General features: G+C 36.0%; 1 protein-coding gene across 1 annotated transcript; it reads left to right on the top strand.

The window, feature by feature from the left end:
• Nucleotides 1-3,643: 3,643 nt before the first annotated feature.
• LOC18424490 (transcription factor bHLH55) lies at nt 3,644-12,732 on the top strand. Its single transcript, XM_006829076.3, has 4 exons — nt 3,644-4,019; nt 4,337-4,627; nt 4,707-4,771; nt 12,491-12,732. The coding sequence occupies exons 1-4, from the start codon at nt 3,891-3,893 to the stop codon at nt 12,531-12,533; spliced, it is 528 nt and encodes a 175-aa protein (XP_006829139.2). The 5' UTR covers nt 3,644-3,890; the 3' UTR covers nt 12,534-12,732.
• The last annotated feature ends 6,067 nt before the right edge of the window (nt 12,733-18,799 follow it).

The raw sequence follows: 18,799 nt of genomic DNA, 5'->3' as shown, positions 1-18,799 counted from the left end.
ATAAGTTTTTTCTAAGTCCAATTTACATAAAATGCCAATTTGTTTTCTTGTATTCTTGAATGAACACATTCCTAAGCAATGAGAATTGCAATTGTAATGACTCTACCATGTAAAAGCCGATTGATGTCCACCAATCACCGAAAGTATAACATTTCTAAGTCTTCTCGACAAAATATTTGCAATAATCTTGGATAAGCACATTAGCAAACTAATTGGCATAATATAATTCAAAGATGCTATTATTGACTTCTTAGGAATTGTGGCCATAAAAGTAGAATTAATAGCTCTTTTCATGATGGTTATCTTAAAGAATTTCTCTTCCATCTAAGCTATGTCCACTTTCACCACATTCTAGATACTCCTAAAAAAGATTAGAGGAAAACCATCAGGCGACACCTAGATTTAACACTTATCAAGGAAAACACAAGGAAAACACAGCCTGTTGAGTCTCATCTTCATCAACATGTCTCTCCAATTTCTTTGCATCTTCTTTTGTCAACCCTTGAAAGGACCTCTTTCTTAAATTAGTTTCAGTGTAGGCCTAGTACTAAAAGGCTTTTTAAAATGCTTGACTATAACTTCCTCAATTGCTTTATCATCCATTTTCTCTCCTCCTTGAATTTATAAACCATTTATACTATTTGTCGTCTTTTTTTTTTTTTTTTGTTAACAACTTTATTAATGGTAAAGGATTACAATAGTGGGGTTACAACTTAAAAAACCTCAAGCAAGGTAGGGAAGCACCCCTCTTAGCAAGGCAATCAACATCATGATTTGCCTCTCTATAAATATGACCGAAAGAGGTATGCAAAGAATCTGCCAAATGTCACACTTGTAGGATAATCGATTTCAATTTCCCCATTTTAAGTTACACCATCTGATGACATTCAAAGAATCCCCTTCCATTGTACAAAAATCTACCAGTTTCTTACTCTTACATAGCTTCAAACCTTGGAGGAGGCTGAGAATTTAGCAAAATTCGCCATGGCAGTACCAATAGGACCAGCAAAGGAGAAGATCTGAGTGCCAATCCAATCCCGAACAATCCCACCAATACCTGCCACACTAGGGTTGCCCTGAGAGCTCCCATCAAAATTGAGCTTAAAACCACCATGAGGTGAAGGAAGCATCTATTTCTCTGTCTACTCTTAACCACACCGATCCAAAAAAGATTGTACAAGTTAAGCATAATATCCGTCTCAAAGATACATCAGCCCCTTTAAATAACTGACAACCAACACCATAGAGAATTCTTAATGTTATCGAACACTCTATTAAACGGTAAACTTTCCCCATTGAAAGTTCTAGGATTGTGTTCCTTCTAAACTTCCCACACAATCACACATCTCACTATTTTCCATGCCACACTGTTAATCTTAGGTAAAAGGGAAGCACACACTAAGTTACCACTCCCAAGATTTCTTTAGGCAATGCCACCCTAATTCCTATTTGCAAGAGGAACAAATCCCGAATCCTAGAGATAAAGGGTAATGAAGGAATAATTGGGCACATGTTTGAGCATCTTCCTTGCACATAATGGAATAAAGAACTTTGTGTTAAGATGCCCTTCTATCAACTATTTAACTCTAGGTCTTTGCTTGCAACAGATCTCCTCCATCCTAAGGCAGTCATGTAGCTGGTTCGGCACATCAACTCTCTCCAAAGACAGAGATTCATTAAGGCATGATTGCTCCTGCTAAATTCAGTCTTAAGTGTAAACTTCTTTGTAACAATTGCGCAATTCCAATCTTCCCAGTCTGATGATTAGCTCTCTTCCAATCAACCAATTTATATTTCACATTCCTTTAACTTTCTACGAATTCAATTACCATACCAATCATCAACTAAATAGTTCGACCAAGTAATTTTTTATCAATTCAATCACCTCCATGCTCTCAAGCTAGCTGTTCTCAAAGCGAAAAGGCCTCGCCCCTTAGTGTCATTCTCAGTCTGTATTAAGATAGGCACATTATCTGATGATAGCTTAAAGAGGGCTTTATAATTGCAAGGGAAACTGCAGTTTCCCAATTTCTTAATATAATAATCCATCAAATTTCAAAAATATTAAATTCCCAAACAATTATTTAACCATGTATAACGAAACCCACTATCGGAACATCAATAAGTCCACGAAATCATTAAAGCCTCTCATATAAGAGTCTAAGTTATCAGGGTAGAAGACTCCTCCAGCTAACGAATAACATTAATATCACCACATACACATCAAAGGGGGCAAAATTTAAATATAAAATTTGATTGATAATTCAAACAAATTTTGATTAGATTAGAGCCCTCACAAATTCAGTGACTAGTCCGAACCTAATGACACTTGTGTAACCCATAATTTGGGTTTTATTAGGAATATGCGTGGCCAATCTCCCTCGTGAGATGCGTTTTTCCGCCATGGATTGGAGGATCGAGGAACACGTTAGCCGTCCCACATCCCCTAATCACCCTACTCACTTTCTGAGCGTCCACACTAACCTCTTTCTTTTTTTTTTTTTAATAACTTTTTACTTCATACCATTGTTACTTTCTTTACGCGTGGGTCCATCACATATCTTCTTAATATTCTCATCCTTCCTTTTTAATCAACATGTGAAACAAGTGCTCCATTTCCTAATTCAATGGGGGAGGTTCAGGTATGGCCTCGGGCCTCCCAAATCTCGCAGCAAACTCAATTTTTAGCCGTGATAGTGGAATTTCTAATGTGGTGGACCCGACAGATCTGAAAAAGCTCACAATGAGGATTTTTTCAAAAAATAAATCACGAAATATATCATTTCAGAGGCTGGGATTGATTCTTTTCATTATTTATGATCGGCAAAATTTCCGATGCCAGAATTGATTTTTCATCTTGCCGCGGGTGCATACGGTGGGGCCTTGCTGGATACTTTCCCTTTTCTTAATTTTGTATACTATGCTCCTGCAAGAGCATGGTGTATACTTACTGAGATCTTAAATTTTGGGAACCACTTAAGAATTACAAGATGGATTATTCTCAAAAGAAAAAAAAATTACAATTTGAGTTTTCTAACACCTAAATTTGACTATCTAATAATTAAATGGTTTCTATTCATTTTTTAGACATTATTTTTTAAGTGCATAGAGGGTACAATTCATTAGTATTTTCTATGGAGGTTAATCTATGGGTTGAAGAGGTCGTCACATCCCCAAAATATTTTGAGATCCTAAAGGTAATCTTAGATTAATTTTTTTTTTGGGTGAGTCAGTGGGGAGAAGGCCCCTACCAAGGGTAGGAATTGAGCCTAAAGGGCCCTTAACCTTGGTAGGAATTGAGCCTAGGACGTAGAGTTGCAAATCTTCAAGTGCTAACCAATTAAGCCCAAATTCTTTCCCTAAGTAATCCTAGATGTCCTGGGTTCCACCCAAGGGAGTAAACAAGAAGTGTACTCCCGTAGAAGTACGCAATCTTTTCCCTTTTCCTAATTGAGAGAAGAAATAAACGTCATCTATTGGGGACTAAAATTTCGCCCCAACTTAAAAATAAATCGTCACTTATATCTCAATAAAAAAATTAAAAAAAAGGGAAGCTGGGCATCGTTTTGCACGGCTCTAAAATATAGGATCCCCCTCGATATTGTTCCACCAACGTTGGCACTTGTTTATTGTTGTTCCCTCGGTCTTTAAATTATACAATTCTATGAACACTGCTGGTGCGCTTTCTTTACTGTTTCGCTAACCCTAAAATACTGGATTTTGCCGGATATTGTTGGTGCAATTCGGTGTTTCTTAGCATCAGATAGAAAGAGGAGGAGAGAAAGAAAGCATTTGGTAATCGCCCAAATCTTCCTGCCATATCTCTGCAAAAATCATGGAGGACCACCCATACCTCCATCTCCCCAACTGCTATAGGAGTAGCTCATGAGATGGAGCTGGGAAGCAATGAGGGGCGGAGTAAGAAGGAGCTGCATAAGGATGTCGAGCGGCGGAGGCGGGAAGAGATGACTGCACTCCTTGGTACTCTTAGATCTCACATACCCGAAGATTTTCTCGAGGTAAAGGACGAAACTAGCTCTCTCTCTCTTTGCCAAGAAATGGCTATTTCTAGGGTTTCCATCTAGGGGAGAGAGATGGCTATTTCTAGGGTTTCCTTCAAAGAGAGAGAGAGATGGGTTTGAAGGGTTAAGAGAGAGGAGAAACATAGAGGGGGTGGTTGAAAACTTGAAGTGTTTCATTTTAGGGTTTAGACATTTGAACGGGTGGGTGGGTTTGTGTGTGTGTGTGTGAGAGGTTGTTTAGAAGGTAGGGAAGTATTTCCGGGGTCGGAGAAGGTTTTGAAGTTGACATACAAAATGGCATTTGATTATCTTAGGGGAAGAGCTCCATGTGCGACCAGCTAAAGGAGGCCACCAATTATGTAACCCACCAAAGGGAGAAGATCCAGGAACTCAGGGAGAAAAGGGACAGGCTGCGGAGTGCTCCGGAGGTTGTTGTACGGCCCTGTGGAGATGGCAGTGCCATTGAGGTGGTGATCGGAGGTGCCAACGAAAGCGGAATTTGTGTCGCAGATGTGGTGGCCATCTTGGAAGAATCAGGCTTAGAGGTGAAGTCGTGTTCCTCTTCATGCTCGAGGCAGTCCTCCATCCGTTGCCTGCGGTGTGAGGTAAGGATTATAGCAGTTTGTTATGGCGATGAATTTGTGCGCTGTCTACATTAGTTCACCATCACTGCCATTTCCACAGGTTTGTGAAGGGAAGGAGATTGATACTATCGACATTCAAGAGAAGTTGAGGCATCTGTTTCTGAGGTGATGATAAAATCTTAGTGGGCTTCTTTCATGGGGAGTACATGGTTAGTAGGAGAGTCAGCAGTAGTTTCCTCTTTCTTTTCGTCTCTGTAAAAAGTTCATGAGTATTGGCTTCTCAAGGTTTCCTGTTAGCCACAAATGTTCATTTCATGGTAGTTGATTTCCCCTTTGCCAAAAATTTTCGTCATTTTTCCTAATATCTAACAAAAGAAATGGTTTACTGTGTGTATTCTATATATTTTTAGCCCAAAGCTTCCAAAATCTAAATTGTTGTAGCAAGGGGATTTTATTGAATATCCACACCAATTCACCTCTATTTTGCTTTCAATATTCTACCAGGATACTAACTCTAGTTTACAAACTTATAGAACCTTAATTTGGATAATTTCCTTTCTCTTCCATTGAGGCAGTGTCTTCATTATGGTTGCATATTATTAGTTGTTCTTAGATGATCAGGAGTTCAGAAAATAAATTAAGTGACTCATTTCATAACTAACTACATATGTGTAATCTTCATGGATATAAACAACTCCCATGCTATCTGATATTTTGCTGGACTTTGAGCAGATAAACCTGAACTCCCTCTTATATCTGCGGGATATAAAGCGTAAGGGAAATTTACACATAACTCGTGTTTTATTTTTTATATTTAAAAATAGTCCCATATATTTATAGTTTACAATCAAATCCCATTTTTTGTGAGCATAAAATATGTTCTCATTTTAGGAAAATTACGTACGGACACCTTTTTTTATAACGATACGAGTTGAAAGTTTGCAAAATTACATGGAGACCACTACCATCCCACGGACCTTTTGTTTTTTTTTCAAAAATTGCCCACCTGTCTAGCCTTTCCAACACCAGGAAGGCAGGAAATCCCATGAGGTTTTGGCCAACTCTATTTGCAAGGGCTTGTTTGGTATTTAGAACACTGAACAACCCTCCAATTTGATGTTTCTAATACCAGATAGCTCAAATTCCTAAACTATATGGCATTAGAACAATTGAATCTATTATAAGTAATTATTATTATTTAAAATATTTTTATTAAATTAATAATTTATGTAATGTGATTAGTTTTATTTACTTCTTATTTTATTTATTTTTATTTGTATTCAATGTATTCTTTCAATAAATCTGAAATACAATTTACCAATAATAGAATTTTTTATTTTATGAAATAATTCATAGATATAAAATTTTAATTGTATTTTATTTTATATTTATGTTTTTAGTTTTAGGGTTAGAATATAAAAGCATGTATATAAAATGATAGAAAATAGAATAGAAATACAATAAATATTTGGAAATATATTATTAGAACAGAAAAAGTAAAAGATCAAATAAAAGCTAAAGGAAAATATAATGCTAATTAAAATATATTCAAATACAAGTAACAATACATAAAATACGATATCAATAAAATTAATTACATTACATAAAGTCTATCGTACTATTTAGATAATAAGAATTGGAATAATAATAATTACTTATGTTAGATCTATTTTTTCTAATGTCATACATCTTAGGAAGTTAAGGAGTCCAGTATTAGAAACACCGAACAACAGGATTGTTTGGTATTGTAAATCATGGACTGGCCCTTCTTAGTAGAGGTGGCCAAAAACTTGCGGGATTTCTCTTCTATCTAGAGTTGAAAATACTGGACAAGTGGACAATTATGAAAAAAAAAAAAAAAAGGGTCTGTAGGGTTGGGGTGGTCTTCCACATAATTTTTCAAAAATTTGACTCGCACCATATTTAAGCCATTAAAAGGTTGTCCATACATAATTTTTCTTTAATTTTATATCTTTCCATACATCACATTAAGCTCAAATTTAGTATCCCTATACTTTGACCATCATGCACCTATATAAAATATTTGAAAATAAGTAAAATTACCAAAATTTCCCAAAGGGTAAGTATAGCTTACCTTCCCGTCTGGTATTTATTCCCTTGAGATTGGATGAAATATTTGATTGTTTTCTTCGTAACTTAATTACGAAGAATACAATTTTATTTTATCTCTCTCTAGATCTATTTCGTACCATATTGTTCCTTTTAGTGTTTGAAGGAGTTTTATATGATCAAGTTCTGAAAAATCGTTCCATTGACATTCTTACAAACAAAATATATCATAATGCGTTCTTTGGATAAGGTACATTGTTTTTATATAGAAGCCTAGACATACTAGATTGACTGGTGAACACTGTAGCATGATTAAACTCTTACTGTGCAATAAGCCTAACCCTTTCCATTTAACCTACCAATTCCTCTATAGTTCAATGCATGCCAATATTTCTTTTAGGACCATACAAAACTATTGCATGCTGAACTGTTTAAGGGTAAACTCCTCTCCTCTGGGATAGGGTTTGCATCTATTCAGTGTTAGCATCCCTACGTTTTCTCTGTTGGCTATCCTAGTATCTAATGCTATTCTTATGGGCACTGTTAATGTGATGGGTATTTAAACCTGCTCAGTAGCTGATAATAATAATATGGCTCAATGGATCTCTTAGGCCATGATCTGTACGCCTATGGATCATGGTGGATGGAGGAGTAGAATGTTGGGCAGTCCTTGTTCTTTCTTGGTAATATTAACTGGGGAGTAAGAATGGAACTCTAGACATCCCATTCCCAGATTGCATTAAAGTGACATGAATTGTGAAATAGATTAGTGACGTAGTCATGAGGCACAACCACACCTATTGGTCATGAAAAACTGAAAATGCTTGTTATGCTTCTAGGCAGAGTGTCAAGTGCTCCTCCTCTGGCTCTCTTTAATATATATCAAACTGTGGGGCTCTAAAAATTAAGACAAGTCTTTTGCGTGCCATTTTTCACTTAGCATCCATTATATTTGCAAACTCTTTTTATGTTATCTAATTGTGAAGTGCCATGTTGTTAATATAATGTTAAAATTAGGGTATATTTTAGTTCATCATCATCGTCAGAGCTTTTTTCCAACTAATTGGAATCGGCTACATGAAACCTTGTCTATTCTGACTCATAGAAAGTTTAACAAAGTTTTATATCAACTGCCTACGTAAGACAACTCATCTTCTTTACCTGGGCTTGGGATGGATTAAGGGACCGTTTATGGTCCTCATCCTACATAGACCATTTTAGTTGATTTCTCATTTTCTTCTTTAAGAATCATTGGCCTAGCCAAGTGCGTAACATGACAATCAAATGTGAAATCTCATATCTCACTATTATCCCAATGCATGCTGAGGTGTCCTTTTTGTAGGGCACAAGTGTCCACTATATGGTGCTTAAGTGTCTTCTATCGGAGTATGTTGGTGTTGCCATCCACGATAAATTTCTATATGGTGTCTAGGTCTCCTTTTGAAGCAGGGAGGAGGGAGAAGAAAAGATAAAACAAACCATAAAATTAAAAATAAGGGATGATAAATTATACCTTCTCTCTGGATTTGTAGGGGAGTCTACCTCAAAGTTGGAAATATTTGAACCTCTTTAGGTTTGCAAGGGAGTCCACCCCAAAAATATCTTTTCGCAAGACTCAGATAAGTTCTAATTCTCTATCTCCTTTATAACTATTTGGGGTTGGCTACATAAATCTTAGTCCCCTATTTTGATCTATCAAGGGCCTTATCATCAGTGAGGCTATACGTCACCATATCTTTCCTCAAGACTTCCAACTATGTCCTTTTGGGAATATCTTTTGCCCTTTTTGAGCTTTTCATTTGAACCAACTTGCATCTCCCAACAGTTGTTGTATTAGGTCTACACCACGTATGGCCAACCTATTTAAGTATATTTTCTCTCATCTTATCGCCTATTAGAGCCACACCGAAGTTCTCCCAAATGTATTCATTTATAATTCTGTTCCTTCTTGTATTGCTACTCATCCATCTCAATAATTTCATCTCAGCTACACTCATCTTATGGGTATGTTGTTTCTTAACCGCCGTATATACTGTCCCATAAAGCAAAGCTCATCTCACAGCTGTCTCATAGAACTTTTCCTTTAGCTTTATTGATAATGCGGCAATCATATAAAACTCCGGTTTTACATCTACACTTCACCCACTCGGTTCTAATTCTATTAACAACATCTTCCTCAATCTCTTCATTTTCTTAGATTATTAAGCCAATATATACAAAATATGTTTTTTCAATATTTATTGGCTGTCAAATCTTAATTACTTCCTAATTTCTCCTTCTATTATGATTAAACTTGCATTCCATATATTATATCTTAGTTCAACTAATTTTAGAACTTTTAGATTTTAGAGCATCCCTCTAGAGGTTTAACTATGTCCTCTGTAAACAACATACACCATGATACTTTATTTTGTGTACTTACTGTAACTGGAAACTCACTCGTCTCTCCACTAAGTATTTGTAAACTAGTTAGTGCTCCCTCATATATATTCTCACCAAGTCGATATAATTTTTGGATACACCTTTCTTTTCGAATACTCACCAAATTAAATATAGAGGTACTCTATTATAAGCTTTCTTCAGATCAGTAGAGACCATGTGGAGTTCTTTTCATTCGCCCTAAACTTCTCAATTAGTTGCCTAAGTTGAAAAATCTCTTTAATTGTTGACATCCCTGAAATAAAACTGAATTCATTTTCTGATACACTCGTTTCATGTCTTAGTCGTTGCTTAATCACTTTCTCCCACAACTTCATAGTGTGGCTTATAAGTTCCATATCTCAATAATTCACAAATTTTGAATGTTTCATTTGTTTTTATAAATAGGTATCACATTACTTCCCCTCCATTCGTTTGTTATTTTCTTAGTCTCACCTTGTTGAACATCTTGGTCAACCAGTCAATGCTAATCTCCCCCATGCACTTCCAATCCTCTATCAGGATATCATCCGGTCCTAAAGCCTTTCCTATCTTTATCATGTTCAAAGCTTTTTTCACTTATGGTTTTTTAATCCTACTAATATATCTATGACCTCTGCCCTCATTTATGCCAATAGTTCATTCTACCGCTATGTTCCTATTATGCTCATCATTTAGTAATTTTTTAAAATAAACTCTCAAGCTTTCATTGACTTCTTCATCCTTCATCAAGACCCTTTGATTCTTACATCCAATGCATTTAGTATGGTCAAGATCCCTATAATTTTTCTCTCTCATTTTTGCAAATGAATGAATCAGTTGACCAGATACTTAACAAGTTACTTGTAGTAGAACATTGGGATACTGAACAGAGTTTTGATGTCTCTTTTGAGCTCCTTATGAAACCTGAGAAGATTGACTTTGATATGGAGATCATGTAGATGTTCTTCATGTCATGGTTCTTGCCTCAAAATTTGCTAGTTATATTATGGGAATGACATATAGAATTAGTTTTGGAACTGAATTCATACCCAGGGTGAGATTTAATGCTAGATCTATGAGACATCAATCACTGTTTTCTCGACAATTGGTATTTTTAATTGTAGCGTTTGTTAATTTATTTTATCAATCTCTCCTCAAAGTTTTTTGATCTTCCCTCAAATTTCAGAAATCTTGACTTGAATAACTTCCATGGCATTATTTTGTGCTCTTATTACTTTCATGATATATCATCCATCATAAGAGTGGGTTTTGTAAATATCAAGATAGATGGATCTTGTGAAGCTTTGATACAAATTGATGCAAGTAAGAGGGAGAAGTAAAAATGAAATAAACCAAAAAAATTAAAAATAGAAATAAGGTGTAAGAAATTATACCCTCTCTCTACATTGACAAGGGATCCAAAGAAATTATACCCTCTCTCTAGGTCGACAAGGGATCCAAAGAAATTATACCCTCTCTCTAGGTCGACAAGGGATCCAAAGAAATTATACCCCCTCTCTAGGTCGATAAGGGATCCACCCAAAGGTTGAGAACTTTGACCCTCCTTCTTGATCTTCAAGGGAGTCCACCCTAGAAAATATCTTTTCACAAGATAAATACTTCTTGTTTTTTCTTTTCATGTCCAATAAATACATATTTATCGAAGAAGAAAAATCTTAGAACCTAACTTGCTCCTTAAAAAGTCCTAACCACAATTAAATGCCATCCTTTATCTTTTTTAAAATAAATTCTCCAGCCGACCCTTCAATTCTCTACAACCCAAGGTTTAAAAAATCGGTAACAGCTGATCCGGAATAGGGCGATCCGAATCGAGAATCGCCTAGGATGCTTGGGAGCCAACAGAAAAACAAGATTCGTCGATTTTAGGTAGAAATCGCCCGATGACAGCATTAATCAATGACACATCACCGGTTTATGCCGATCCTGAAGTCATCTGTCCTCATGAAACCGAATTATGATGGAAGATAGGTAGAAACCGCCTGATGACATCATTAATCAATGACACATCACCGGTTTATACCAATCCTGACATCATCTGACCTCATGAAACCGATTGTAATGAAAGATGGGGGCCATGAAACCGGATTGCATAGAGGATGGGGCACTTATGATATTTTTTTATAAAACTGGGGATATAGTGTGCTGGCCCTCAACCAAGTGGCAAACTACGTGGGGCCACAGGCTCATACACCAACCCTCAACCAAGTGGCAAACTACGTGGGGCCACATGCTCACCAACTAAACCCTGTGCACGCTACATGCAATCACGTGGGGCCACCCAGCTCACCCACCATTCCACCAACCTCTGTAAAGTTCGTGTGTGCACACTGCAACCATTTATGACAAGGCGATGCTTATTAATTGTGAGGTGATACTTATTGAAGGTGATACTTCATATTGTAAACTTTTGCTTCTGTTGCTATATTAACTTGGGCGGCAAAACATATATGAAATGTTTTCAAAATTTATGTAAAAATTGCAATTTTAAATGAGCTTTGAATGAAGGAATTTTTGTACGGCAACCACGAGGCTGTGAGGTTGCAAGCCAAGAGAGCAAAGTTCACAGGTTGAGAAAGCCCTTTATGAATTTAAACAAGCTCGAAGTGAGTGTTACACTAATATCGGGATATCTTTTCATTGGAATGGCTAAAAAAAAGGATTGTTAGCCCACCTTGTATATTAAGTTAAAAGGTAAACAACATGTTCTCACGGTACATTTGTATGTTACGTTTGTATGTTGATGACTTAATGTACTCAAGGTTTAATAGGGATTTATTGATAGAAGAATGTAGGACTAGTTTGATGCACGTATTTGAATCCAATATCCACATGTGGGATGAATGAATTACTGACTTAGAATCAACGTGACAATGTAATGCTGGAAATTTCATTTCTCAAGAGAAGCACGCCAAATAGCTTCAAATACTAGCCTTTGGTATCTCACAAATACTAGCCTTTGGTATCTCACAAATACTAGCCTTTTGTATCTTACTTATCTATGTTCATTCAAATTCTGAGCAAGCTTCATATTGCTGCAACAAAAGAATATTGAGATATGTAAAAGGGACAAGTGATAATGGAATTTTCTTTGCTTAAACTAATAATTTTAGTTTGTCTAGTTATTATGGTGGTGGTTGGGTAGGTTCCATATATGATTGAGTCAGATATGTGCTCAATATGTGCTTAGGAGCAATAGCATGTCATTTGAAGAAACAAACATTATGTAACTCTATCATCTTCTGAAGTTGAATATACATCTGAAGGAGCTGCATTTCAAGCAGTGTGGATGAGATGAATCTTGCAAGATATGAAGCATGAATAAAAGAATAGTACCACTATCTCTTGCAATAATCAGTCCATGATTGCAATAACAAAGAAATTGGTGTATCACAGAGGAACCAAACATGTTGGCACCATCTCATCTGAGATCTTGTAAATGAAAGGAGGCATTGAGGTGGTTAATTGAAGCACCATTGACCAACTTGCAACGAAGTCATTGTCATGGGTACTTTGTTCATTGATCATTTTTCCAAATATTGGTTACGAATCACACCTGATTGTACTTTCTATCACATTGTGGATCTATTGCTTGTTTATGGAAAAGCGCCATCTCAAATATGGCTTGATTCAGATTTTATATTGTTTCGTGATACCAATCTAGCCTTTTGATATATTTAAATAATATATTACGTAGAAAATATTTTTGTTGCTCACGAAATGCACATATCTTCCATGGTTAAACTTTATTATTTTGGAAACTTGGATGGAAATAAAACTTGGATATTACAGATCATGATCTTATTCTTATTTGATCTCATATGATTAGTGATGAGTTGATGAAAAAATAGATCCACAGCCAACAATTCAACCATTGATGTGAAAGAGTAGGAAAATAAAGCATGTGAATGAAATTTCCAATCTGTGTGCATGGTTAACAAAAAGTTGTATGTCTTTTTTGTGATCCAGAATGCCTTAGGAAATATTGTAAAGTCTACTCATAATCAAAACTTAATTTAAATATGATCCATATGGTCATGGCAGCATCATGATCATGTGATTACCACAGGCAATCAATGGGACTGATAGGCTCATGGTCATGATGTTATGCTGAGCATATGGATCATATTGTGTGGTCATTTAAGACAATTGAAGCGAACTGAAATTCTCAGGAATGGAATTGTTCGATGAATTAGCAACTTAACATGAGATTTCCTGGTCGATAATTGTGGAATATTACTTAAGAAAAATCCATAATGATTCACTAACGACCTAGTAGTTGGCAACTACAAGCCATTGTTTCTTTATTAGGCTTGAGCACAACAATATCTTACTGAATCTTAAGGGAAAAATAAGCACTTACTAATGTTACATAATACTTTACTCGGAGCACTGTTTCGAGAGCCGGTTGGACTAATTTTGAACCGCCCTAATCTAGTCAGTTGGGGATTACTGTCTTAAAAAAAAGAACGTCAACTTTAACTGAATTTCTTATTCTAGGTTATAGACAATTGAAAGAGTCGCATAATTAACAAGAACCTGTCCTTTAAGAAAAATTTTGATTCTAGGTTATAGACAATTGAAAGAGTCACCTAACTTCGGGCTTAAGCTGACTTAAGTCGGTGTTTCAAATTCCAATTTCACATTCCATTGGAAAGGCTTAAGTTGTCTGGTTTTCGAATTTAAATATATAATGGAAGTAGCGCATTCTGTGACTCCTGGGATTCAATGCTTGATCAAATAGGGCTGCCAATAGGCCAGCCTTGGTAGATCATCATGGGCTTGAGCCCATCCCCGAACTTTGTTGGCCAGCCCTAGGCCGGCTAGCGGCCAAAAATAAACCACAGATTATGGCCGACGCCTTGCCCAAATTATATCACCTAGTCCCATGCTATATCTGGCTTGACCCAAAAATTGAATCAACCATAGCGGGACTTGGTTCAAGGCTCCTTTTTGTGATATAAATTTATATATTTGGTGTATAATATATAAAAGAACGTATATAATATTGTTGTATAATTATTCTATATTTTATGCATATGTGTGCATATATGTATATAGGAAGACATAGAAATTCCTACGTTATATTCTATGGAACCTCGCTCATGGCTCATCGCCATTTAAATTCCATCAGATTGCCACAATCGTTTGATAGTCTTTGAAGTTTTATATTTTTATATAAATTTGATTTACCAAAAAATGTGGGCTTGTGAACTTCTAGCCATCACACACAAAATAAATATAAAAAGACAATAACCAAGATATCCTGCATGTTTGGAGCATCTTTATTATGAATAACAACATTATGAGACCATGTCCACCCCATGTGAGTAGGACTCCAAAGGATTACCATTAAATTTTGATACAAATCTCTAAAAACGTTGTCACTTGGGTGTGGGACTTGGGTGAATGGGTTTATTGATAATTTTTCTAGAGATCTGTGTCAAAATTTAATAGTGATCCTACTCACATGGGTGTGGGAGGGTCTCATAATATAATTGCTCATTTATTATTATTCCTTTGTAAAATATTGGATTTTCCTGGGATACTGTTTGGGCAACTTTGGAGCTGAATGGGGTCCACAAGGAAGAAGCAGAGCACATGGGTGATGTCAGTCTTCATGTTTTTAGTATTTCACAAGTGCTTGGAACTAACCAAATTTCAGTATTTCACTAATGCTTGGAACTAACCAAATCCTCTAATCCCAATGGAAATCGCCATTCACATCATTTCACCCTGTACCTGAGCTTATCCGCTTTACAAAACGTTGAGATGGGTTGTATATATGAATATGAGAGAGTTTTAAAGAGAAAAGCAAATCCTACCCCAAAAATCATTGGAAAACGCATAAGCGGTGGAGGATAATATATACTAATTTCTTTTATAGGGCATAAAGTCTAAAATAAAATTTCTCCAAGATTGTAACACACTTCAATATATTATTCACAACCGTGACTAAAAATAATTGTTTCCTACATGTACCAAAAATGTGTGGACACAATTCGTTAAACCAATACCTTATTTTCTTGGAGTGAAATGTAAGGAAGTTTGGTTTTGGAATATGGAATGCCTTACATATTACTTTTTCACAACTAACTTGTTGGATACGTCAGCAACTGACCAATCAATTTTATATAAGTTCTCTAACCAGGAGTGGCAACGGTTAGGTCGAGGTCAACCTGGGCCAGGAACGGACCAACCCGATAGGGCTCAAGCCAGATGTGGACCCAAACTTGATCCACTGGGTCTAACACATGGGCCGGACTTGAACCCAGATCTGACCTGATTCAAGTTACCCCGCTAGGTCAACAGATCGGCACGAGTCCATTCATAACCTCACCTCCCTTATCACAAGCAATGACTTTTGGCGATGAGGATATGCCCTTTCTCTCTCTCAAACTCTCTCTCTCTCTCATATTCATATAATACAACCCATCTCCTCTGTAAAGAGTAAAGCAGATAAACTTAGGTACATGGTGGAGGTGTGAAAGGCGATTTCCATTGGGATGAGAGGATTTGGTTATTTCGAATCATTGCTGAAAAGATGAAGACTGACATCACCCATGTGCTCTGCTTCTTCCTTGGGGGAACCCCATTCACATCCAAAGTTGCCCGAACAGTATCCCTGGAAAATCCAATATTTTACAAGGGAATAACAATAAAGATGCTCCAAACATGCAGGATATCTTGGTTATTGTGTTCTTTTGTATTTGTTTTGTGTGTAATGGCTAGAAGTTCACGAGCCCCCCTTTTTTAGTAAATCAAATTTATATAAAAATATAAAACTTCAAAGACTATCAAATGATCATGGCTGTCTTATGAAATTTAAACAGTGATGAGCTATGAGCGAGGTGCCGTAGAAATATTATACCTATATGCATACATATACGTACACATGTGTGATGCGTAAAGTATATAATATACAATAATATATATATATATATATATATGGGTGCGGTTTTTATAAGGTTGCAACCTTAAACAATCCAATTAAGGGGCACCTTAAAATTTTATCATAACATGTAATTTTGTTGTAAACAATTTTTAGTATTATCTTAAAATCTATTTTCATACTTAATTTGAAAATTTTACTTTCCAAAAATAGTTAAAATTAAGTAGATCTATAAATATATGAAATGGACGGTCTAGATAACGTGCTGCAAGATGCACTATTTCCGGGACTCAATGTTTTTTTCTTTTTTCGAATTCATACATCTTTATGTCGAGATGATCGAGTAGAGTGTTTTTTCAACATTAAAATAAGATTTTCGCTAGATTTTTTAGGTGCATCTGTGATTCTACATTTTAAGGTTGCAACCTTATATAAACTTTTCCCTATATGTACATATTCCTTTTTTTTGTGGATATTATTATTTCTTCCTCTTCCTTGGCCTCTGAAAAAATTTTGTCTTTGCTAATTTTAAAATGCCCCCTTTTTTCATTTTCTTCAATATTTTTCTTTTTTGAAATTGTTATTTTTGACTGAAAAGCTTGTTCTATATTCTGGTTTGAAAATGTATTAATTCTTTGCTCATGTATTTCAAGAGAACCACTTAATTCTTGTAATGAAAATTTAGATAAATCTTTTGATTCTTCTATGACAATTACAACATGGTCAAACTTTACATGCAAACTTCTCAAAATTTTCTGAACAATTTTTTTATCGGGAATATCATCTCCATAACATCGAATCCGTTTATTATTTCAGAAACTCTCATAAAGAAGTTATGAACGGCTTTTCTATCTTTCATCATCAAATTATCAAATATTCTCCATAAATTTTGGAGTTCGATAGAAATCATTTTTTCGGATCCCTGAAATTCATTTTTCACCAGGCTTCTTTTGATTTTGAAGCAATTTTTATTCTAGGAATGATAGATTTACTTACAACTTCATGAAAAGAAGGGCTTTTGCATCTTTCTTTTTATTTTCTTTGAATTCATTTTATTTTGCCGGCGACCACGAATCAAGTGTTGTTGCATCTTCTGGTACTGCATAACCTTCTTCAACAATATCCCACAAATCATGTGAGATAAAGAGAGTCTTCATTGGGAGACTCCATGAGTCGTAATCTTCTCCATCTAGGATGGGTATTAGATTTTGGGTATAATTCATACTTAAGGTTGATGCTATAGGTAAAAAGGTTTTTTAGGAAGCACAAATTGGGTTCTGATACCAAATGGTTGAAAATTTACGAAAGGGTTCATATAATAACTTGATTAGAAATTGGCAAACAAAGATAATAGAGGTGAAGAGGAAGCAATATTGACTCAAAGATATTTCACTACTTCATTCACAGAAATAATTTTGATAACAAACAAATATAATGGTCTTTAAGGACTTTGAGGCTTCTTTCTAAAACTTTTTTGGATGGATTTTCTGATGATCCAAGTATGTTGAATGTCACCCCTTTTTATAGGTGTTTTGTAATGCGCCGCCATATTAACCATCTTCCATTCAGTTAAGTTGCTTCATGGAAGTTCATACACGCTGACATCTTGACTCTTGCATTCTTTTGATTGGTGGGATGATGTGGAGGAATGATAGATGGTGAGATAGTTCTAGATAAAGAGAGAGTGAGATAAGATGGTGGTAGAGATGGCAAATTATTATTTTAACTGAACTACGTATATCTCGTGTTAATTTTGTCACTCTTTTTATTATTTCTTTTATTACAAATTCTACGCATGGGCAAGTAAGTAAACTTCCCGGGGGACTCAACCCTGCATCGATAGCTGATTCTCCCAAGAACCTTGACATGAACCTTGGGTAGAGTGGCCCACATCTTTATTGGTACTCCCAGTGGAGGTCACCGGACGACGGGAAGGGAAGGTTTTTGTGAGCGAGACACAACAGCTTGCGGGAGATGATGGAAGAGAAGGGTGCAGATCATGAATTAGTAACTGCACCCAATCTCTGAAAAAGTCCCAATTGTTTCGAAGTTTCTATTTTTGTAATGGGATATTTACAGAATCTCCATGAATAGGATCAAACCTTATTCCATAGTATTTTCATGAGATTCCTCTTTCTTATTCTTAACTTTACCATTTGGGGAGGTTCATTTGATATTCAAAAACTGCTCAGTAACAGTCGGACAAGTGGGTAATGTTGGGCCAGAGTACAATTAACCTCTGGATTTGAAATCACTGCTTACATACCTGGTGAACTGATGTAATTTGGGCAAGGCGTGACCATAACTTGTGGTTTACTGTCAGCCGCTAACCGGCCCCCCAACAAAGTTCGGCATGTGCTCAAGCCAGTGATAATGCAGCCCAAGACTGGCCCAATGGCAGCCCTAGTTGATCAAGCATTGAATCCCAAGAGTCACAGATTGCGCTACTTCCATTGGATATTTGAATTTTCAAACCCAGAAATGCAACCTAAGGCTTTCCAATGGAATGTGAAAATGGATTTTAAAGAATGACTTAAATCAGCTTTAGCTATGACTCTTTCAATAGTAACCCCCCAACTGACTTGACTCAGGTGGTTCAAAATTAATGCAACCGACTTTCAAAACAGTGCTCCGAGTAACTTACTATGTAACATCAATATGCGCTTATTTTTCCTTAGGATTCAGAAGATATTGTTGTGCTCAAGCCCAATAAAGAAACAATGGCTTGTAGTAGCCAACTACTAGGTCGTTAGAAAATTATTATGGAATTTGCTTAAGGAATATTCCATAATTATGAGACCTGGATATCTCGT

Source organism: Amborella trichopoda, chromosome 9, assembly GCF_054954075.1.
Source record: "Amborella trichopoda isolate Santa Cruz 75 chromosome 9, AtrichopodaSantaCruz75HAP2 v2.0, whole genome shotgun sequence".
In the NCBI taxonomy this organism is placed as follows: Eukaryota; Viridiplantae; Streptophyta; class Magnoliopsida; order Amborellales; family Amborellaceae; genus Amborella; species Amborella trichopoda.
The sequence above is the reverse complement of the archived record's forward strand: the minus strand, read 5'-3'. Positions and strand labels throughout refer to the sequence as shown.